At 45.1% G+C, this 24,490-nt stretch overlaps 1 protein-coding gene across 1 annotated transcript in view; it reads left to right on the forward strand.

Moving 5' to 3' along the window:
- Nucleotides 1-4,807: 4,807 nt before the first annotated feature.
- PCSK2 (proprotein convertase subtilisin/kexin type 2) overlaps nucleotides 4,808-24,490 on the forward strand; it is a gene marked incomplete at its 5' end in the record, with an annotated part of 52,670 nt that continues 32,987 nt past the window's right edge. The window contains 2 exons of the mRNA XM_008054074.1: nucleotides 4,808-4,896; nucleotides 13,517-13,692. Of these exons, the coding sequence (XP_008052265.1) occupies nucleotides 4,808-4,896; nucleotides 13,517-13,692 (265 nt within the window). The remainder of the gene's footprint in view (nucleotides 4,897-13,516; nucleotides 13,693-24,490) is intronic.

Raw genomic sequence — 24,490 nt, forward strand, 5'->3', positions numbered from 1 at the left:
AGACACAGGGCCAGGAAGAAGTGAAGAAAGACAGGTAAGAAAGATTCCCTAAAGAGTACTGATAGCTACACAGAGACAGGCCAATAAAATCGAGAAACAGTGTAAGTCAGAAGGTAAACACCAAACGTGATCTAAACCAACAGTTTCAATGATAAAATCATAAGTGAAAATAAGCGATCAGACTAGAGTCACTTCTCTGATCTCCGATTCCGACCTCTCCCTTTTGTTTTTCATTGCAACGTAGGGGTGGGGCTTTGTCTCCTGTTTCGCGTTGTTGCCTTAAGAACTGAGGTAAAGTTTGTTGATAGGTGGGCAGGGCAATGGAAGTCTCTGCCTGGAGAATAGCAAGGTAGTTTAAGCAGATCTGTTTTTCTCCGCTTGTCTGGGTCCCCCAGCCTGGGGTCTCGTGCTGAGTGGCTCAGCCAGGGTGGGCCCAGAGTTCCAGAGCTCCAAAGCTCCAAAGGGCAGGCAGTGGGCAGCGAGAGTGGCTCTGGGCCTCCCACAGGGTACTTCAGCCAGGAATGGGACCGGTGTCTCTGAGGGGCAGGCGCCCAGAGCCTCCCTGTGTGACCGGCGGCTTGGTGCCGGGTGCCAGGCTGGAGACAGTGCAGCTGGGGAGGGAGCCAGAGGGGGCTGGGACCAAAGACTCCCATGCACGCAGTGGAATAGCAGCAGCAGGGGGCTGCAATATCTGGCCTTAGGAAATGAGGTAAAGTTTGTTGATAGATGGGCGGGGCAATGGAAGTCTCTGCCTGGAGAATGGCGAGGCAGTTTAAGCAGATCTGTTTTTTTCCATTTGCCTGGGTCCCCCGGCTTGGGGTCTGGGCGACAGAGTGAGACTCTAACTCAAAAAAAAAACTGAAATGCACTAGTTCAGGCTACTCTAGCAGTGGTAATAAGCAAGACCCCAAATCTTGGCAACTTAGAGACTTCATGGCTTAACCCAATAATAGTTTATTATTCACCCACTAGCCCCACTCTGGGCTTCTGGTGAAACAGCTCTCCTCTGAGCAGTGATTCACAGATGCAGGCTCCTTTCTTCTTTGATGTAGGTTTCTGGAATTGTTGGGAAATTTTTGTATCAAATTATGCAAGAGGAAAAGAGCAGGGACAATTGCTCAGGGGTGGTTTTTATGGGCCAGGCCTAGAAGTAGCAACATATTCCACTGCTCACACAATGTTAGCCAAACTCAGTCACATGGCCACATTCAAGCACAAGGCAGGCTGGGAAATGGAGCCCAACTGCAGCTCAAGGAGACAGAAAATGACCCTGGTGACCTGTCAGCATTATCTGCCACCAACAAAAACAAGTTGCAAACTATAAGACAATGTTGTACCAGAAAACCTGGGTGAAGGCTATTGACAAATCACTGAACTAAAAACCAGTGAAAACTGGTTTAATTACTCTGTTACTTTTTGTATTAAAGTTCTCCAGATAAGCAAGACCAATAGGATATGTATCCACAGAGAAAGCGATTCTGTATTTTAAAAATTGGCCCATCTAAGTATCAACACTGGCAAGTCCAAAATCTGCAGGGTGAGCCAAGAAGCTGGAGATCCAGGAGAACTAGCGCTCCAATTCGTGCCTGAAGGTAGTCTGCTACATAGTTAGAAAGAGCCAATGTTAGACAAAGTCCCAAAGCAGCCTTCTGGAGAATTCTCTCTTCTCAGGGTAGGCCAGTCTTTCTGTCTATTCAGGCTTTCAACTGATTGGATGAGGCCCATTCACATTATGCTTTATTCAATGTCCACCAATTTAATGTTAATTTCACCCAAAACACCCTTGCAGAAACTCCTAGAATAATTTTGACCAAATATCTGGATACCCTGTGGTATCTTTATGTGTCAGTCTTGTTGACACATCAAGTTAACCAGAATTATCTGCATATTTTTGATAGTCAGGAATAATGGTCAAGAGCAAAGCTTTGGAAGCAGCAGACCTGAATTTGAATTCTGGTTCTGCCGCCTCCAAATTAAGAAGTGACTTCATATCTTAAAGCCTCAGTTTCCTCATCTTTAAAATGAGGATAATAATAAGATGTTGTGAGGATTAAATTAGATAAGCCATGCAGCACTTTCAGAACAAGGCCCAGCCCCAGCAGGTATTAATAAATGGCGGTTGTTCTATTCATACTGCTTGACATTCTTACACTATGCCTTGAATGTAGCACATACAGCAATGCATGCTTTTGGCTGGAAGACACAAGATGTTTGACCAAATAACTCTAGTGCAAAGGCCAGCAGTGTGGAAGAATGGAAAGTGCCTGTGTTATCTCTCTGGAGTTCCTCAGGATTGTGTGCAGTGCCTCGGGTTGTCACTTGGACACCCCAGCAGACCTCCAATATAGACTATTCAAGAAAACCCCAATATAGTCAACATGGCAATCTGGGTGTGAACCCCAACCTCCCCAATGTAAGCCATGGATGTCCATCTGGCCTTGCTTGCACATTGCATCAGTTATCTAGTGCTATGATAATGCAGCATAACAAGTTATATCAGAATTCAGTAACTTATAACAATAGATGTGATTATTGCTCCCAAGTCAACAGGTCAGCTGATCTGGCCCAGGGTAGGCATGTCTTGGCTGGACTCACCACACAGCCCTTGTCAGCTGGCACATTAGCTGGGGGCTCCCCTGTTTAGGACCACCTCACTTGTCTGCAGAATGGATGGCTATTGACTGGGGTGATAGGCAGGACAGGTTACCTGTCATTCAGCATCCAGTAGGCTAGCCTAGGCTTGTTCATACGGCACCAAGGACTTCAAGAGAGAGGAGAAGCGTGAGGTCACTGGAGACCCAGGCTCATCACTTCTGCCATATCCTTTTGGCCAAAGCAAGTCACAAGACCAGTCCAGATCAAAAGCCCAGGGTTGTGAAGAAACATGATGTCATGAGCAGGCATCACCATCTGATGCTTATTGTTCATTAGTGTTACCTAATTTAGCAGTGAAATGTTTCGCCCCACATGTTCCTCTGAGGGGCCCATGACATTTATTTTCCCCAGCTAAAGGCCAAAACTAAGGATACAGAAGCATTATTCAGGTTCTTTACCTTGCTCAAGCCAGTTCAGGCTTTGGTGAGTTTTAGGGCAGGGATGGGCTCATCACCTTCGGGGAGGGTCACAGGTGGTCCTGAAATTCAGCGTTGGTCTCAGACCTGGCAAGCCCCTTGCTCATTGTGCACTTTGGGAGATCTTGTCAGGGTTGATTATTAAATAATAATGAAATTAGTGCTCAGTTGAATTAGACATGGACTTGATTTTTCAGCTTTTATTTAGATACTCACTTGTTCAGCATATACTAAACAGCAAGCAAGTCAAATATAATCGGTATCCATTAAAGTTCCATTTTAATATGTATATGTGCATACACATACTTTATATGAATACACTTTGCATGTGATGCATTTGACATAAGTATATATTTAATGTATCTGCTACATATCAAAACATAAATATATAGGAAGATATAAGTAAAAAAATACTTAAATATACACATTTAAAGTATATTTTAATCAATCCCAGAGATTTGGGAGGCTGAGGTGGAAGGATCACTGGAGGCCAGGAGTTTAAGATTAACCTGAGCAGCATAGCAAGACCAGTATCTACAAAAAATAAATATTGACCAGACAAGGTGGCTCATGCCTGTAATCCCAGCACTTTGGGAGGCTGAGGCAGGAGGATTGCTTGAATTCAGGAGCTGAGGACCAGCCTAAGCAACATAGTAAGACCTCATCTCTACAAAAAAATTAATTAGCCAGGCGAAGTGGCACATGCCTGTCGTCCCAGCTACTCGGGAAGCTGAGGCAGAAGGATCAACTGAGCCCAGGAATTCAAGATTGCAGTGAGCTGTGATTCTGGGTGATAGAGTGAGACCCTGACTCACTGGGTGACAGAGTGAGACTCAAAAAATAAAAAAACACACAGCCTGGCATGGTGGCATGTGCCTGTAGTTCCAGCTACTTAAGTGGCTGAGGCAGGAGGGTGGCTTGAGCCCAAGAGTTTGAGACTGCAGTAAGCTATAAGTGCACCCCTGCACTCCAGCCTGAGTGTGACAGAGCAAGTTCCAGCTACTTGGAAGGCTGAGGCGGAAGGATCGCTGGAGCACAGCAGGTCGAGGCTGTGGTGGCCGGGAGCGTGCCACTGCCCTTCAGCCTGGGCGACAGAGTGAGACTCCAACTCAGAAAAAAAAGATCCTATCAGAAAGGAAGGAAGGGAGGGAGGGTAAGAGGGAGCAGGGGAGAAAAAGAGGGGAAAGAGACAGAGAGAGAGAAAGAAAGATCTGAAGCAAGATGCCCTGTTTGAAAATAAATAAATGAAATGAAAGAGAGAGAGAGGAAAGAAGAAAGGAAGGAAGGGGAGAAGGAAAGAAAGAGAGAGAGAGAGAGTCTGAAGCAAGATGCCCTGTTTGAAATAAATAAATAAATAAAATAGGAAGAAATAAAATGTCTGGCACCATGGATCTCATCTTTAAGGGCATATATTCCACTTAGAATCTTGTTATTACGTTTCACTGAGTAAGATATTTAACAATCCCTCTTTACGGGGGCTACAGAAGCAGAAGTAGCAAAGAGGAAGGAGGAAGGAAGGAAGGAAAAAGAAAAGGAAATAAGCAACAGGAGGGGGAAGAAGAAGAGAGAAGAGACACGGGATACACAGACAAAAAGCTGGTTGGGCCACATGTTGGCTCAACTCTAGCTACAGTGTTGAAGAGAATCAGACTGTTTTCAACTGGTAGAATGTAAAGATCTCCCTCCAAGTCCCTTCTTTCCCTCTGGAGCTGACGTGTCTTCATTTTTTCCCAAAGCCACGGGACCCGGTGTGCAGGAGAAGTTTCTGCGGCTGCCAACAACAACATCTGTGGGGTTGGAGTGGCCTACAACTCCAGGGTGGCAGGTAAGCTGTCCCTGCTACACAACAGGCCCCTGCTGGGCAGCAGGCCGGAAAATCACAGCAGGGTCTCCAGTTCATCCAGGGCCCAGCCCGAAACTCCCCTATGGCAAGAGAACTGGGATCTGAGACACAGCACAAGCGAAATGTCATGGCAGTATCTGAACATTATTAATCTTTAACATAAGTATAATATAAATACAGAAAAAGACACCGATCGTAAGCACACAGCTCAATGAATTTTCACCAACTGGCCACACCTAGGCAGCGATCAGGAAACAAAACATTACCAGCACCCCAGAGGCCATCCTGTCCCCTTCCCATCACTACCCAGATACACAAGAATCACCCGAGTCCTGTCTTCTAATAGCAAAAGCTGGCCATTGCCAGTTTTTGGATTTTATATAAATGGAATTGTACAGCCGTTACTCTCTTGTGTCAATGTCAACATTATTTTAATGAGACTCAAATATTGACTGATGAATACACGGAGGTGTGTACAAATTCCTGGTGAATGTCCTCAGAGCCCTTCAAAATGTCTGGCACCACAGATCTCATCTTTAAGAGGATAAATTCCACCTAGAATCTTGTTATTACGTTTCACTGGGTAGAATATTTAGCAGTTCCCTCTTTACAGAGGCTACAGAAATGGAAGTAGCAAGTCACAGGAAATTTAGAAACAAACACACTCCCCTCCCCCCCAAAAAAAGAGAGAGAGAGCAGGAGAAACAGAGAGATTCATAGGCTTTCAACAGGATGCCTGGGTATGGTGTGGCTTCTGTCCTGTTCCAAGTTTTGTATCAGATTGATTCTTAATTTATTCAGGCTGAGTCACCCAACCTTGTTGTTCTTTCTTTTTTTTTTTTAACAACCATCTCAATATTTTTTTTCCTGGCAACTTAATGAAATCATAAACCTATTTTCTGCTGACATGCATATTTCCAGGGAACTAAATAAAGCAAAAGTAACCTGCACAGACCCACTGTGAACCACTTTCAGCACTGTTTGCTGAGAGGCTTGCCTGAACTGGGTGCTAAATTTTACGAAAGAACACGTCTGGAGGTCTCTGGAATATAAACAGAGACGGCTTGGCCCCTCAGTTCCAGCTCTCCTGATCTCGTGTGCATCCAAATAACTGGCATTAAAATGTCAGGAGCCATCAGGGGCTAGGGGAATAAATACCACTTGGTAAATATTTCATAAGCCAGGCTCATACCTGGGCTGGCATTTGAGGCCAGGCAGGTTCTCTGCTCACAGAACAGAACTGGAGGCCACTGGAAAACTCAAACCTGAATTGCTTATTCACATACCCAAGGTAGCTGGTTTTTAAATGAAGTTGAATGAACCTGCAAACGTTAGAAGAGCTGGGAGCAGCTCTTGGCTTTCTGAACTCATGGGGATTTCACTGTCTACCTGCTTGTTTTCTCTCTCTCTTATTAAATTTGCACTCTGAAAAAAATCTGAAGTACTCATCAAATATACCTAATGGTCTTGCTCTCTTAGTCTGGATTCTGTTAAAGCGAAATTTGAGGGAAGGATTTGGATGCAAGCAGTTTATGTGAGAGGTGGTCCCAGGAAACCAGAATGAGGGAGTGAAGCAGGACAGGGAAGGGAGGGTGCCCACAAAGGGCGTGCTGCTGAGCTGGTGGGTCTCATGGACGACAGGAGCCCACTCCTACAAGTGAACCCCAAAGTGAGGAAGCTGGGGCATTCATCCGTCAGCTCCCATCGTTCAGTCACTGCCAGGCCATTAACACCCTGGTCTGTCCAACCTACCCAGGGCAGTTGGGCAGGTAACAACCCCAGCAAAAAGACAGAGACCAATCCATAGGATCCAGGCAGAAAGCAGCAGCCCCGCCTCACCTGCTAGATGCAGCCTGACACGTGAAAGACACGACTTTGCTTCTATGAAATGCCAGGATAGTGCAGGGGTCATAGCAATGCTTGGAGGTTCCAGAGCCTTAGAACAGAGCTGGTGGGAGGTACGCCCAGTCACACTTGACCCCAGCTTTGCTCCTTTGTTACCATGCACACTGTTTTAATTGTTCAAGTGCTGGGGAGGCTCTAAGGCCATTCCTGTGCCCTTTAGGGCATCCAGTGTCCTCTCCCTGGGGACTCAGAATGAATTCTTCTTGAGGAGGCACTAGGGAATCACTCATGAATTGCAAACAAAACCAGAGTTTCAGGCCCCTCAACCTTACAGGTTTGGAGGAACATTTTATTTATCCTGGCTGGCAATTCCAAAAGTTGGCTGGTTTTTAATTATTCTCTAAAAATGAGCCAAATCCTCCAGGGAGATATAGAGCACCACCTGGTGGCCAGTGGAGATTATTGCTGGTCTCTGAAAGTCTCAAGGTCTTCATCACAGGTTGGGGAGATGGCAGTGGCAATGTCTGAAGACCTTCCCAAGTAACCCCTTCACCCTGTCTCGAAAGTTAAAATGCTGTAGAATCTTAGTCCAGAAATAAAAACAAAAATGGAGAACCCATAATAAATTGAGTCCTCCAAAAGGAAGAAAGAGCACTGAGTATCTCTTCATCAGCTTGCTGCCTGTTGAATTCCTCTTATGTTCATGAACTTGACTCATTTTCCATCAAGGATTGTCTTCTCCCTGGTTATGTGAAGTCCCCTTTGGTGTGTACAGACTTTAGCTCTGACCTGTTTTAGTCAGAGCAAATATCTTCTTTCTATCTATTTTTATTTCAAACTCTGTACTTTGTAGACCCAAACATAAAGGTGTCCCAAAAATCTTACTGTAGTCTCAAAGCTTTAATAACTTCAAAATTTCTGTTTGAAAATTTAATTATTTGCATTCTATTATCCATTCCTTTAATTTTATAAATTTTAAGAAAAAATATTAATATTAATTTTTTTAGTTTCAAAATGTGCTTATTCAAGAAACTCTCTAAAAAGAGAACCCAATTCTTTTCTTTTTTTAATGCTAATTTTTAAATCCATGTTTGAACATCTTCAATCAAAGAGATTGAGACAAAAACTTGACATTTAAAAATGTGTTATTCAAAGTGTACAAAGCCAAATAAATGCACAACAGATATAAATAATGACCCTTCCAAGGGATGTTTCTTGCAAACTTGTCAGATTTGTACTTCAAGACTTATTAAAGTTCAAGACGGCACTAAGCCTCTTGAGAGACACTGCCTTCTACTTCCTGTCCGCTCATGCAGTCCACAGTTACTGAGGGCTCCTTACAGTTCAGGTGATGGGTGCACAGTGGCCCCTGTCCCATGCAGCTCAGCCTAGGGAGAGACACAGACAGGGCGTGGACAAGCAAGAGGACATCAGATGATGTCTTGTGCCATGAACAGATTAAAGCAAGATGACAGACAATAACCAGGGCCTAGGGACAGCAGGCGACTTAGTCAGCTGCGCAGTTCCACAGTGCTCTGGGCTTCTACAGAGACTCTCAGAGCAGCCCCACGGTGGGGTCAGGTCAGGCAAGTTTGGTCTTCATCTTCTTTTTTAAACCAGAGCATACAAGGGGGGACCCCCAAAAAACAGATTTATTAAAAAATTGTGCATTCATTCTTTCGTGTTTAAACTTCAGTTACTTTCAGAATACTCTCCATTTGGTGCAATACACCTATTGAGATGCTTTTTCCATTGCTCAAAACAGTTTTTGAACTCATCTATTTTAATGCCTTTTAGTGCTTCCGCCGTTTTTTGTTTCACCCCTTCCACATTGGCAAGACATTTCTCTTTGAGGATTTTTTCATCTGGGGAAACAAAGTTGCCTGGGGTGAGATTGGGTGGAAAGGGAGGGTGGGCCATGGAGGTCATGCTGTTTTCGGTCAAAACTGCTGAACTCTCAGTGAGGTGTGGGCAAGGTGTGCCCATAAATCACCCATCATGAAATGGGCAAAGACTCTCCAAAAGAATTTTGCTGAAACCAAATGCAGCCTCTCACAACACTAGCTGGTACACTGATCCTGATGGGTCCTAGAACACGTACCTAATGGGGGAACCCTGTTCTACAAGGGGCCCACCCTCCAAAGATAATTCTAGGTTTTGGGGGGTCTCCCTAGTATACATGTATGCACTGGGTGTCAAGGTACGATCACCTTTGTGGTAGATTTTGAATAGTTTGAAATCCACACTGCTGACCAGTATCAAAATACCCCAAAATTTCTCTACTAGCAATAAGTTGCTTTCATATATTATTGTTGTTGTTGTTGTTAGCTAATAAATCTCATAGCATTGCAGTGAATTTGTACATATTTTTTCAATAAACCAGTAAAAGTTACCATAAGCTCAATGATTCACATGAGTTTTTAGATCCTAAAACCTGGATGAGCATGAACTTGCCCCTTAACCTCCGGGCTAATATGCCTGAGCACAAAAGACAGTGATTATGGGTGCTGAGGTTTGTGGACAGATGTAGCGTTTACTGGTGGCAGATACCAGCATGCCTTGTGCAACAGAAGCAAAGGCAAAGAGGATGGTGTCCAGTCTACTGGGCCATGCAGCCCCCAGGGCACCAGGGCTAGGCACAGTGCAAGCCCTGCAGGTAGGTGGGTAAGGCCCCTAAGTGGATGGAAGAGGGACACACAGTCAGCTTTGGTCATTACTGTGGTGTGCAGGCCTGGGGGTGGGGGAGGCATAAGCGTTTACTGTGTGCTTTTCTCTGTCCTTACCGGTGGAATCATATCAGCCAACAGAGCATGTTATGGATGTGAAGACACTGACACTCAACTCTTTTGAGATCTCTCTCTCTCTCTCTCTCTCTCTCTCTCTCCCCTCTCTTTCTCTCTCTTTCTGTGTGTGTGTGTCTCTCCCTCTCCGTCTCTCTCTCTCTGTCTCTCTCCCTCCCTCCCTCTCTCATTTTCTGTCTCTCTGCCTCTCTCTGTCTCCCTCCTTCTCCTCTCTGTCTCTCTCTCCTCTCTCTCTAGCTCTCCCTATTTCTCTCATTCTCTTTCTCTGGGTGTGTGTCTTTCTCTGTCTCTCCTTCTTCCCAACCTCCCACCCCCATCTCTCTCCTTCTCTTCTTCTCTCCCTCTCTCCCTGACCCTGTAGCATCTAGAGCATATCCAGGGGCAGAGGAGAAGTACTCCCTTAAAGCCTCTGGGCCACCCTGAGCCTCTGCCTGGGCTGCTAATGGTGCAGTCACTAGCAGAATTAATACTGTATCTCATTCAATTAATGCATGCCTCATTCATCCTGAGCTTAATGAGATTAAAAGAGCCTCAGGCGCCTGGCCCCTGCATATGAATGAGAGCCTAGCTCTGTCTGTGGTCACCCTTTCTGCTAAAACAGTCAGAAGATTAATACATGTCCGTTCTGATGCTCTTGTGCGGCACAAAGGGAACCCATGAGGGGACACAGAGGGACAGAGGCACAGGGAGGAGAGCTGCTAGGAGGAAGCAGGTACGTGCACCACTGGCTGGCAGTGGGGCAGTGGAGGCCAACTTTGTCCAGAGTTGAATTTTTCTCGCCTTCCTGTGGGCAGTTCAGCCCTGGTCATCCAGGCACCAGGCAAGTCCAAGAGCGTCTGAGCAAGTGAATGCCGGCTCTTCCGTGTTTATTTCCCATCCACAGAGTGGGCCTGACTTCACATAAGAAGTTGCATTGTTTGGTTTATACTGTGGCCTGTTGGCACCTTTGTTGAGTAATTTTTTATTTTCTTTTTTTTTTTGAGTTAAGGTCTCACTCTGTCACCCAGGCTGGAGTGCAGTGGCACAATCATGGCTCACCATAGTCTCAACCTCCTGGGCTCAGGCAATCCTCTCACCTCAGCCTTCTAAGTAGGTGAGACTACAGGCGTGCACCGCCATGCTCTGCTAATTTTATTTTTTGTAGAGATAAGGTCTCACTAAGTTGCCCAGGCTGGGCTCAAACTCCTGGGCTGAGACAATCCTCCTGTCTTAGCTTTCCAAAGTGCTGGGATCACAGGCCACAGTACCCAGCCAAATAAATTGTTTAAATTAATAAAATATAGGTGGACCAAAAGCAAAATATAGTTTTGAATTATAAAACTTAACCTCCGGAAAGTTCAAACCAAAGACTAGGCTTTTTCTGGATAAGCCTTCTCCAGGAGAAAGGATATTAACTGATAACTGGATGTTTGTTGGCAAAAATGGTGACCTGCTTTATGGATTAATGGTAGACCATGGATAATCTGGGCCTGTTATTTCTGTTGAGAAGAAAATCAACCAAATAAAGTAATAACACCAGATAATTATTCACCAAATATTTGCCAAGCTGAAGATCAATACCAAGCATCATGCTGGTCCAAGGATCACAGACAAAATAAGCACATCCCTTGGACTCAAAGACCTTGTGACCTGGTAGTGTATGAACCATTCAAGTAAGCCATTGGGATAAAAGGCTGAAAGTGCATTGAGGGAAGTTGTCATCCAAGCGCAAGGGTTGGTCTATGAGTCATTGAGGAGAAAACAGAGACCTCGGAGTCTCCTGAGGTCTGAAAGTAGCAGACCCTTAAGAAAGAAAGCTGGCCGAGCTCGGTGGCTCAGCCTGTAATCCCAGCACTTTGGGAGGGCGAGGTGAGTGAATTGCCTGAGCCAACGGGTTCAAGACCTACCTGGGCAACTTGCAAGACCTCGTCTCTACAATAAATCAATAAATAAATAATTAGCCATGTGTGGTAGGGTGCGCCTGTAGTTCTGGCTACTTGGAAGGCTGTGGCAGAAGGATCACCGGAGCCCAGCAGGTCAAGACTGCGGTGGCCAGGAGCATACCACTGCACTCCATTCTGGGCAACAGAGTGAGACTCCAACTCAAAAAAAAAAGAAAGAAAAAAGCAATTTCATGTCAGTTTCACATGCCCTGAGAGAACCTGAGTTACCCTTATTTAAATTGATTTGCATACCATGTTAGAGAGGGATGCTTGTGAAATAATGTCCTTGTAATCATGTCCTTTGACCACAGGGGGAACAATAGTGTCAGGGTCCAAGTTTCTGTTTTCGTTTTTTTGTTTTGTTTTGAATAAGAGTCTCACTCGCTCAGGCTGGAGTGCAGTGGCATGATCATGGCTCACCACAGCCTCCAACTCCTGGGCTTAAATGTTCCTTCTGCCTTAACCTCCCAAGTATCTGGGACTATAGGCATGAGCCACCATGCCTGGCTAATTTTTTTATTTTTTTGTAGAGACGAGGTCTCACTGCATTGCCTAGGCTGGTCTTGATCTCCTGGACTCAAGCAATCCTCTTGCCTTGGCCTCCCAAAGTGTTGGGATAACAGGCACAATCCACCACACCTGGGTTCCAGGTTTTGACTGTGCATGGCCACTCTTCATTCCATGAATGGAATTTATTCATTCCCTTCATTCCATAATTGCAGTGTTTGGAAAGACTTAGGTCAGCTTCATTGACACCCTGGGCTCCTTGCCATGGAATAGTGAACCACCTGACTCATCCCAGATGACAAAACCCTGCAAAGAGCCGTATGTCCCCAGTCAGCAAAGTTTTGAGTGTAGTCCTGGAGGGAAAGAAGCCCATTCCATTGGCTGCTCCTGAGTGAACCCTGGAGAGGTCTTTTGTGGATGGCTGGAGCGGGGTGTGAGCCATGGATCATTGACTGTGGCAGGGGCAGCTGACATGGAGACCACCCACGCCATTCTCCCTACAACCTTGTTGTCACAAGATTGGTCTGCAGGACTCCGCTCCTTTTCAGCTTCCAACAAGAAGTCATTTCTACGAGGCATCAGAGAGTAACCAAACATAACAAAGATGCCATGGAGAAGAAGGAGGAGGGGACTGTATCTCATGCCCCGTTACTGATACAGCTTGGTATAACGCACCCAACATTTCTGTCCTCCCCAACTTCCTCTTCAGCTGCAGTGCAGCTAGGAGTTCCTGGTTCGTGACCCGATCTCACCTCCTGCATTGTCCCTGCCCCTTGCCCTCCACCCTCTGAATTGCTTTTTCAATATCAGATATCAATTGCCTCTCCCATCTGTCACAGGCAGTAGCTTTTTTTCTCCCCTGAAATTTGGTCACAGGCAACATCTAGCTCCTTGAGGCTCAGTGTCCACTTGCAAACAGGCTTATCAAGGAATTTCTTCAACAAAGGCAAATTCCCTTCCCCACTGGGAATTCTTGTAAGGTTTGCTAGAGGAATAAAATTTTCTTCAAATAGTTACATAAGAAAAGGCATAGGGGGGTCCCAAAAAGGGGTGACTGCAACCATCTGTGCTTCCTTCTTTTTCTTTTCTCTCTTTTTTTTCTGAGTTGTTGTCTCACTCTGTCACCCAGGCTGGAGTGCAGTGGCATGATCATGGCTCATGGCAGCCTCAGCCTCTTGGGCTCAGGTGGTCCTCCCACCTCAGCCTCCTGAGTAGCTGGGACTATAGATGCATGCCTCTATGTCTGGCTATTTTTTTTTTGGTAGAGATGAGGTCTCGCTGTGTTGCCCAGGCTGATCCTGGGCTCAAGCGATCCTCCCATCTCAGCTTCCCAAAGTGCTGGGATTACAAGCGTGAGCCACCGTGCTCAGCACTGTGCCTCTTTCTTAATTTTTGGACTCCACAAGTGTCCCCCAGGGAATGTGGGGGTCACCAACACTTCCAAGCACACCCAAGACCCAAGCCCTCCCTCATCACTCATCTCCTGTGAACTGGAGAACCCAAACCCGGTATTCTCCGTATCCACAGGCATCCGGATGTTGGACCAGCCATTCATGACTGACATCATCGAGGCCTCCTCCATCAGCCACATGCCACAGCTGATTGACATCTACAGTGCCAGCTGGGGCCCCACGGACAACGGCAAGACAGTGGATGGGCCCCGGGAGCTCACGCTACAAGCCATGGCCGACGGTGTGAACAAGGTAAAGACCCCCTGGTCCCGGGGGCCAGCCACCTGCAAGACAGCACATGGCAGTAGAGTGACAGTGACACACAATACATCAAGGGGGGTGGCGAGGCAAAGGTGGGATGTCACCCTGCGTGTTAGTTCAGGCCCTGCTAGAAACAGGCAGCACGGCAGGAAGATGATTGGAGGGGATACCTGTGAAGGACGGGGGAGGGAAAGGAGACAGGCAAAGCTGGGTCAGGAAGGGGCAGGAAGGGAGAAGTGAGCCTTAGACCCTGATGCAGGTCTGGCCCCTGAGAGGAAGGTGGTAGGGAAGGAGGCTGGGGAGGAGGTCTCAGACTGCAGTCCCACCACCCTAAAGCGCCACCCATCACCGGCAAGAAGAGGCTGCATCAGCACCTCCACCAGGCTTTCAGGAAATGGGAACTCAACGCACATGGGATGATGGTCCAGGTCCAACAGCCAAGACTATGACCTGAGGATGTCTCAGGGCAGAAAGTCTGAGCAGTGCGTGTTCTCAGCCACAGCTCCCTGTGATTAGCAGGGGAATGGGCAACCAGGGAAGACACAGGTAGCACTGCACACTGAGGGGAGGGGAAGGCCCACCCAGAGAGGGCATGAGCCCAGGCTCAGGGTTCAGTCCTGGGTGCGAACCCCACTGCACCACTCAGCGCCTCAGCATCCTTCAGCAAGTGACCTAGCTCACCGAGACTGCTGTGTCACCTGTAAACCAGTGGTGATGCAGAGGACTTGTGGGATTGCTGTGATGTATAAACAAGTTCAATATACAAGTGCTTGGCGCTGGGAAGTGTCTGGCAAACAGTCAGATGCTCAGTGTTTGTCTCTGTCACTGTGGATGCTTCACCCCAAAACTTCATAGCATAAAGCACACTGTCTTACTAGGCGTGGGGATCCCATGAGTGAGGAATTTGGACAGGGCACATTGAGGCTACCTTGTATCTGCTTCACACCTCCTGGACCTCAGCTGGAACACTTGTGACTTGGGCGTCAATTACCAAACTGTCATGCCTTCGCATGCTGTTTTGGAGCCTTAAGCACCCAATCCCAGGCTTGCACAGTCCTTTTGTCCAACCCAGTCTTTTTCTCAGGACTGTCTTCACCATCACGCAAACAGTGGTGCCACCAGCACCCACCCCAGTGCTTTCAGGGCCCTCTCTCTAATCAGCCTGGATGCGAGAATCACACAGCAAGGTTACAGCAACAGTGTATAGACCGAGAGTCATCCAGCCCTGAGTGAAAGAGGGGGAAAGTGCGTGAGCTTTACTGTGTGGGCTTAGGAACTCTATTTCAGGAATTTTTTTTAATGTGCTGCTTGGAGCCAGGCGCAATGGCTCACATCTGTAAATCCCAGCATTTTGGGAGGCCAAAATGAGAGAATTGCTTGAACCCAGGAGTTCGAGACCAGCCTGGAAGCATAGTGGGACCTCCTCTCTACAAAAAATAAAAATAAATTAGCCAAGTGTGGTGACACACATCTGTAGTCCCAGCTACTAGGAAGACTGAGGCGGAAGGATCACCTGAGCCCAGAAGGTCAAGGTTTCAGTGAGTTGCAGTCATCTTACTGCACTCCAGTCTGGGCAACAGAGTAAGACTCCAACTCAAAAAAAGTGTTGGGTTTTTTTAAATTTGCTTCTTGGATTTTGACAAATTTCAAATCAATAAAATGGCTATAGCCATATTTGGACACAGAAACCAGTATGGTTATAAACACATTTTAACATGCATCTGTTCTTCATGTACATTTAAATTACTTACAGTCTGCATATGGAAAATACATAAGCTCATTACTTAGGCAATTATAATAAAATGCTAAAATATGTATATGTACAAAACCCTGTATATTTAACACTAGCCTAGAATAGTAAGAATGTTGAAGGGAATGAGAGTGGGCCACCGAACTTTTTCCTATTCATTTCTTCTTTTTTTTTTTTTGTATCTCACTCTGTCACCCGGGCTGGAGTGCAGTGGCAGCCACTGCACAGCCACCACAGCCTCGACCTGCTGGGCTCAGGCGATCCTTCCTCCTCAGCCTTCCAAGTAGCTGGAACCACAGGCATGCGCCACCATGCCCGGTTAATTTTTTGATTTATTGTAGAGACAAGGTCTCGCCAAGTTGTCCAAGCTGGTCTCAAACCCTTGGCTCAGTCAGTACTCTCGCCTCCACCTCCCAAAGTGCTGGGATTACAAGCATGAGCCAACACATCCGGCCCTATTCATTTCTTGAAGTCAGAGAACATGTGTGTTCCTCCCCAGACAATGGTCAGGGACTAGCCTAGGACTTGAAAACGTAACTCAGTAAATAGATGTGGAATTGGTGCATATGTGAAATGTTATGGTTGAAAGGTTGAAAGTCTCATGGAAATCGGTAACTTCAGTGAGTGCCGCTGACGCCCCTCAAAATCACCTGGACCAACCTGGGTTCCCACCTAGCTGCTGTGCATGTTGCCTGCTGACTCACACCTGCCTCTTCTGGGAGCCCCTGTGGCCTCCAGCCACTGCTGGGGCAATACATTTCTGTCGTTTATGCCACCCGGTTTGTGTTCATTGTTACGTCAGTCCTAGAAAATGAATTCAGTATTTCCTTCCAATCTTATAACGGACAGTCAATAAATGAATTTGACCAGACTCTAGCAGTGTGGAAATGACCTGGTCACTGTCCAAGGTCATCTTATGTCACTTGGCTCTCTCACTTATAGCCAAGATGGTTGATTCTTGAGCCAATGACAACTTTTTTTCCTTCCTGTTTGAGACCTTGAGGGGTTTCCTTCCTCCATTCTGACATAGCTACCACAAAGAAACAAGCATGGCAAAATCCTTGTAATGTAATCCTGGGAGAGAAAAATGCTTCTGAATAGGGCACAGTGCCGTGCTCAAATTGGCTGCCAGTGACATCACATTGGTAGCTTGAAATTAGACATAGAAATTGGCAAACACTGTAAATAAATATCATTTATGCCCCCTTCCGAGAGCTGGTTGTTAAACACCAGCATACCCCTGGTTAGAGGACTACACCGGCTTCCCTTAAATTATAGCTTTTGGATCTCATGTGTTCTCCGCACAAGTAACAGCCAACCTTGCCTTAAGGAGACTGGAAATTCCCAGCTAGAGTCTTAAGTTACCCCAAGACTGTCAAGGCATCGATGAGCTTGGAACTTTCCTACAGCCCTAAAGTTTTCCTAGTCTAACCTGTCTATCGGTTTACACATTCTGTCTATCAGTCACACACATGTTTCTAAGTAAGTGACGGCTTCATGCCTCACACTCTTACATTCAGCACAAGGATCCTAGAAACATGGTTATCAGATGGGAAACAGTCCTTGGAGTAAATAGCCTCATGAGAGCAGCTAATACCAATGGCTACACTTGGATGAAGCCGGTTTAGGAAGTAAAGAAGAGCTGTTCTATCACAAGGTTATGCCGATCTGCTGTTGGAATTCAACCCATCTGAAGCAGCAACGAAGACCCTGACATGTGATGGCACAATGCAATTGACAAAGAATGCCTGCCAACAGGATCGGGTGGCAGGAGGTGGTGTCACTGCCCTGTTTCAATGCCCAGTCTCCTTAAGAAATATTTAGGATGAAACTTTCTGGATTTTTTTTTGAGTTGGAGTCTCACTCTGTCACTCAGGCTGGAGTACAGTAGCACACTCATGGCCACCCCAGCATCAACCTGCTGAGCTCTGGCGATCCTTTCGCCCCTAGCCTTCCAAGTAGCCAGAACTACAGGCATGCACTACCACGCCCAGTGAATTTTTTACTTGTCACAGAGACGAGATCTCACCAAATTGCCCAGGCTGGTCTCAGACCTGTGGGCCCAAGCAATTCACTCACCTAGGATGAAACTTTTGACGCATAAACAGCTTGTTTCTTTATTGCATTATGCCCTGTGCGGCTAGAGATAAATGGTTATGTTATCAAGAGAAGGAGTGCTTCTCTCAGAGAGAGAGGGTTAACAGCGAGTTCTTGTGTTCACGTTGGAATGAATTATCAGACACACAGAGAAGCAGGATAAGCAAATAGCTCAATTAAGCAAAGAAGAGGACACTTCAGAGAGGAGAGCAGGAAAAACAGCCTATAGAATGCTGCTGCTTCTGCACCCAGCTATTGTTGAGCTATAACTATTATTCTTAGGGATTTGAGGAGTGGGTTTGGGGTGAGCATTTCCTAGGAATGGATGGTCTTAGGACAAGGGAGTATTAGACTTCATGGGATCATACTGGTACTGTCATGGCGTCAGGTGTATGATGGGGGTGGGAAGCTTCCTTAGGGTGATTTTATGTTAATAGTATTACAGTGAAGGGTTTTGGTTATCTTAGGTCAACTGTAGCTGTCGATGCTCATGCTCTGGGGTTTCTAAGCCAGTTCCTGCCTTGGTGGGTAGCTCTTGACTGCAAGTATCCTGGATAGGTGGACTATAGTGTTCCAGGTATATCTGATAGGGTCTGACAGATAGGTAGGCTGGACGTTTCCTGTAGGAAGGCCACTTGTATGCGTGTTTAGTACCAGCTACTGCAGGCATCAGTGAGCTTGGAACTTTTCTACAGCCATACAGTTTTCCTAGTCTAACCTCTATCAATTACACATTCAAGCCCATCCCCAAGTGACAGCAAGCATCTAGGGGAACACTTGGCAGATGCCCCCTTTCCCCAGCAGACATGGGTTTTCCCTGAGAGGCATTTTTGACACCCAAGGCAAAAAGAGAGTCAGGCACGTAGGTGATGTCTACCTTCTGCCCAGATTTACAATGCAGATGGCACTCAACACAGCACGTCCCTGGCGGCTTCTGACATTTTCCACGGACTTCTGAACTGCTCCACCACAACCCAAAGCTGGGTATTTCTCTCTTCCCTGTCTGTGACCTCCCTGGCTGCAAGTTAAAAGGCCCTTTCAAATGTGATTGTCCTGCAAAACATACCAAGCACACTGATGCTTAAGAGAGAAATTATTAGGGCTGATCTTCAGAGGGCAGGCATGTAAATATTTTAGAAAGTGAAGTGAGTAGGGTGAAAAATGCATGATTTCTCATTTGACAGTTCCCCAAGCTGTGGGAATGATTTGTTCCTTGTTTCAAGGTGACATTTTGGGGGCAATATTATAGGATTTTATGAATGACTATGTATCATTTATTAGCAAAGGTTTCCTCCCAGTTTCCTCTATCTAGTCTACTCTAAAGCAAAATTCACCTAAACAAAGCAGTCAGATAATTACCTGTTACACGAAGATAGTTCTTATGTTTGTCTTTGAATTTTAGTATCCTGCACATTGTGTTTTATTTGACCAACAGAGTAATTAAAAGGAAGAGAAAAAAGAAGAAAGAGATTAAGAGACCTTTATCAGGGCATGCACTGTTTGCCACAGACCCCACCATTCCCAAGTATCTGATGCCTGCATCTTATATAAACACCCCCAACTTGGTTCCTTAAGGATTTGAGTTTGCACCTCCTAAGTTTGGTCAATAAATACTTGAGGGAAACAGCAAGGATAGGCAAGAAGAAAATCTTTTTTCCTTTGGTTATTTTAATCTTTACCTATGTTGGGTTTACAATTAAAGCATTTTTCACATTATATATGGGAAATGGGTGAAGTCAGAGACCCTTGAATTAGGAGATGGTCCCATAATTGACCTCTGCCATTGGTTGGGATCTCCCAGAAGCAGATCTTGAGATAGCATTCAAACAATTCACTGGGGAAGTAAAGGAATACCAGTGGAGAGTGGAGATATGATAGACAGGGAAGGGAAAAGACCAATAAAGACAGGGAAGGAAAAAGACCAATAAAAGTCATGTTGATCAGCCAGCCACCACTGTCAACAACCGGAGCTTGATCCCACTGGAAACTGTAGAAAGTCATGTACACGCACTGAAGTTACCACTGTGACAAAGGAGCAGGGATACAAGTTATTTGTTGGAGTTTGTTCCCAAAAGGTGTGAACGCACCAGTACTTCTGGCTTGGGAACAGGTATGCAGAGCAACCTTCAGTCTCTTGGAAGGAAGCCCTTGATAGAGTGGACAACCCAGTCACTCACGAGTTAAAATGGCACACAAGACCCCACCCAACCACAAGGTGGGCCCAGAGAGTGGGCAGCTAGAAATGTTTAATAAACAGCAATAATGTGGGGATGGGAAAACACCTCTTATCAACAGGGTGCCTGAATGAAATGTAATTGTACACCTAACCCTTAACCGTACCCCACAAAACCATAATAAAAAATACTGATTAATGAAAAAAAATATTGATTAATAAAAAAACAGCAATAATGACTACCACAATAAGCCCAGAAAAACAGCATGATAATGCAAAAGACAACCAGTGATCTACTGATATAAGCTGCCAACTGGAAATTCCCAGGCACGAGAAATCCTAAGGTCCAAAGCTCTGAGTAACACCCACTTTCCTCTGCTACAATCTCCAGGTGCAGTTTGAGCAAAACCTAATTTGAGATTTAGCATCGCCACTCTCTGGATAGATAAAACATTAGAAAGATGACATGTTCACCACTCAGGAAAAGGAAGAAACCCTCGCAAAGAGAGGGATGAAGCAACAAAGCCATTAGGAGACACAGTATCTTATCCTGCTCTGACAATCAGAAGAGGAAATCAGACGATGCTGGGGATCTTGAAAGTGACAATTGATTCATGAACTTCCTTCTACATCTCCAAGAAACGCAGCCACCCAGGGCAACCCTTGCACACCTTCAGGGCTGGCTCTGATGGCTATAGCTCCACCTCTTATTAATCATTCTTTGGGACTGTTCCTGGAGGAAATATCTTAAGGATATTTAAAGACAAGCCTACAGAAAACTCTGTGGTGCAGCTGAGACAGAGCATTGATTGTTTATTCCCCAAGGGGCTAGAAAGGGCACAAGCACAGATCTCGGGTCTTCTTCCAACTGGAATGTACTGGAGGTGGGGGGCCTTGCATGAAAGCCACCATCCAGAAAGGGAGGCAGAGGGCTGACTGGGGAGACAGTGATTAATCAGGCATGGGCCAGGGGAGGCCACAGTGCTACCTGCTGAAATTTAATCAGAGATGTGGATTGGACACTGTGGCAGCAAGTGCTCAGGGCTCTGACAGGCGATGGATGCCTCCCGCCAAGAAGCACTCAGGAGGATACCTGAGCCCTGATTTATGTTCCACTGCCAGGTGAAGGTCGCCACCCAACAGGAATTGCCTCTGCGTGGAGTCCACAACTCAGTCTCTGAAAATAGTTGATGCCATTACGGCCCCTTCTTTCATTCCCGGGATAAAGAGGAAAAGTCTGGTGGCTTTCAGGTGATCCTTGTGTCCAACCGTCCCACTTTGCCCCAGTCTTTGCTGTTTTTATTATTTTTTAGTCTTTTTTCCTTTAGATTCAGGGGGTATACACACATGCTCATTATATGAACATCTTGTGTCATGGTGGGGATTGGGCCTCAGCTGGGTCAATCCCCAGAGGGTGAACACTGTACCCAATAAGTGCTTTCCTGTTTTTAACACTGGAAGTCCCCCATCCCAGGAAATCCCTCAATCCTGGCAAACCAAGACAATTGATCATCCCACCCTCTGACCTTTTTACTGGTGTGGATTCATCTGGGCCGAGTGGGAAATTCATCCAGGTTGGAGGGTGGTGTTAATGTGAACCCCTCGATAGCACCTCTGACATTGGAAAGATTCATCCCCATGATGTGTCTGGATCCTTCTAGCAGTGAGGACAGTAACTCCGGATTCTGACCTCCAAGGTGGTGACACCATGATCCAGGCAATCATGAAAAATGGCTATAGGTATCAATACATTGGATCAAGTTAAGAATTTAAATCAGAGGTCAAGGGCAGCTAGAAATGTTTAGCAAACATCAACAATAACCACCATAATGAGCCCAGAAAAACAGCTAGGTAACTCAAAAGCTAACCAGTGATCCAGTGTGGTTGAACACTCAAATAGCAAAGATATTTGTGAACAGTTTGAATAACATAATTTCATGAACTATGAGTGCAGAAAGGTAATATTTATACATCAATGCATTGTTTTATATGGGACTTAACATATTTCTTTGCAAAAATTTTTTTCAATAATAGATTTAATAATAAAAATATAGATTAAAATGTAATTAAGTTTCTAAATATAGGAAACTAATAAAGAATAAGAATTCCGTGAAAGGAAGAAATAGGCAAAGGATATTATCTTTGGGGACTTGGGCTTTGCTAAATTATTCGCAAAGTAAGAATGGAAGTGAGCAGGAAAGATACCAAAAAAAAAACCCAGCTTTAGTGAAAAAATATATAACTCAAAACAATGAGGTGCCATTTTGTCCATCAAATTGGCAAAACTATTTTTTAATGGTAATTTTAAATCGTGACCCAAATGAACTGAATGTGATATTCTTATCACTACTGGTGGAAATATATAGGGGTTTTGTTTATTTTTGATTTTGAGGTACACATGCGTATTTGCTACATGGACATATTGCGTAGTGGTGGGGATTGGGTCTCAGGCGGCCCATTCCCCAGATAGTGAACATCGTGCCCTGTAGGTAATTTCTGAACCCTAACCTATCTCCCCGCTTCCCCACTTATTGGTATCCCCAGTGTCCATCATTTCCATCTTTGTGACTGTTTAGCTCCTCCATAGGAGTGAGAGCATGCAGTGTTTGGTTTTCTGTTTTTGAGTCAGTTTATTTAGGATGATGGTCTCCACCTCCATCCCTGGTTTTTTTGTTTTGTTGTGTTTTTTGATTTTTGCCTTTTTTGAGTTTTACTCTGTTGCCCAGGCTGGAGTGCAGTGGCATGATTACAGATACCAAAGCCTCATTCTGCTGGGTTCAAGCAATCCTTCTACCTCAGCCTTCGAAATAACTGGAACTATAGGCAGGCACTACCACACCTGGCTAATTTCTTGATTTACTGTGGAGACAAGATCTCACCAAGTTACCTGGTCTCGTCTGGAACCCCTGGGCTCAGGCAATACCCTTGCCTCTGCCTCCCAAAGTGCTGGGATTACAGGGGTGAGTCACTACACCCATCCAAAATATAGTTTATTAACAAATTTTATTAAAAGTAATAGTATGGCAATCTGGATTAAGAATCTTCACATTCTTTTCACCCATTCTTTGCCCTCTTTCAGAAACTTTGCCTCAGGAAATAGAGACAGAAAAACATACATAAAATTGAATTACTCATTTTAAACATAAAACACTTTAAAAAAAACTAGAAACCACCTTTTATGTATGTCTAAAAAGGCATAATGGAAGGCCATTTAATAAGATTAATAAAAAATTATGTCATAGAAGAATATTTAATCACATAAGGAAATATTAATTATGTATTAGTGAGAAATACACTTTAAGCAAGTCAAAAAAATAGATCTCACTTTCAAACCTGTTCATATATTTCGCATTTATATTTAAAATTGGCAGGAATTCACACAATATCACCGGTGATTATTCATGCAAGATTATACTGAATTTTTATTTTCTTTTTCATATTCAGTATTCTAATTATTCCACAATGAATATTATTTTAATAATAAAAAACATAATTTTTTTAAAGTATGTCAACGTTTTACTAACATGTCAAGGTGATTGGAAAATAAAAATTATTAGAATTGAGTGTTTAGGAAAAGGGAAGCTGTCCCAGGCTTGCTGCTCCAGGCATGCGCAACTGTACCAGCACCAGATCAGAGCCTGGTCATTAACCCAGATCACTACCCATTGGTTAGGGTGGAGGGACTGACTCCATTTAAGCCTAACCTTCTTCTCAATGTAGGATTTTCACCTCCTGGGATACAAGCGATGTGTTGAGGGCACAACAAACCACTGCACCAGCCCCTAGCTGGAATTTCACCTTAGCTAAGAGTAAGCAATGTGTAACATTATTTTTGTGTTATGAGCAACCTGAGAAATCTGCATGAACTTTTAAGAAGTTTTGGGTGTATGAGAGGATGCCTACACCATGCCCAGTGAGTTCCGTTTCACTGTCCCTTACCATTAGGTTAGAGCAGGATTTCTCAACCTGGGCACTACTGATAATTTGGGCGAAATAATTCTTCGCCAGGGAATGACAAAGCTCATCTATCCATTGAAAAAGTTTAGTAGTACCCCTGGCCTATGCCCTCTGGATGCTAATAACACACAGTTGTGACCACCAAAAATGTCTCCATCAGTGCCCTGCAGCAAAAGTCACTTGCCCCCGGTTGAGAACAAAAGTGGTTAAGTACCATCCGTAGTGCCTAGGTGAGAAGTTTTCATTGGGTGAAAACGTTTGAGATACACTCGTCTTGCTGAACTCCAAACGACTGCCTGATTCGAAGACAGAATTCAAAGTGGAGTTGCACCACTTATTTAATTTCACCTAAATGCACTTACCTTCTTAAATTTAAAATTAACTAATTAATTAATTAAAAGCAGCAGAGGAGTACAAGAAGGAGGGGGAGACAATTCCGAAGCAAACCCACAGGCAACTGACTGCCAGCCCACTCACTGAACATGTGCAGCAGAGTATGTGCAAAGACCCCGCCCCCAGCAGACAGCCCCACCCCCTGCGAGCCCAGCTCTCCCTCCATGGCACCCACGCCCGGGGCACACTTCCCTTGGTCCTCCATTTCCGGACCTTAGAGAGTTCCTAATCTCTGAGTGACCTCCGGAGCCCAACTTGGATTTGGGGTGCTTCTTTACCACTTGTTCCCTGGATAAAATCCCCTCTGCTTACCTGCCCAGTGTGACAATATCTGTCTGAATCTCGATTAATACAGTCCTGTAAATGTATTGGGATCATGTTAAATTTATGCATTAAATTTGGGAAATTTGACATTGCTG

This window comes from Carlito syrichta, unplaced genomic scaffold (genome assembly GCF_000164805.1).
Source record: "Carlito syrichta isolate Samal-C Ts95f unplaced genomic scaffold, Tarsius_syrichta-2.0.1 Scaffold289006, whole genome shotgun sequence".
Lineage (NCBI taxonomy): Eukaryota > Metazoa > Chordata > Mammalia > Primates > Tarsiidae > Carlito > Carlito syrichta.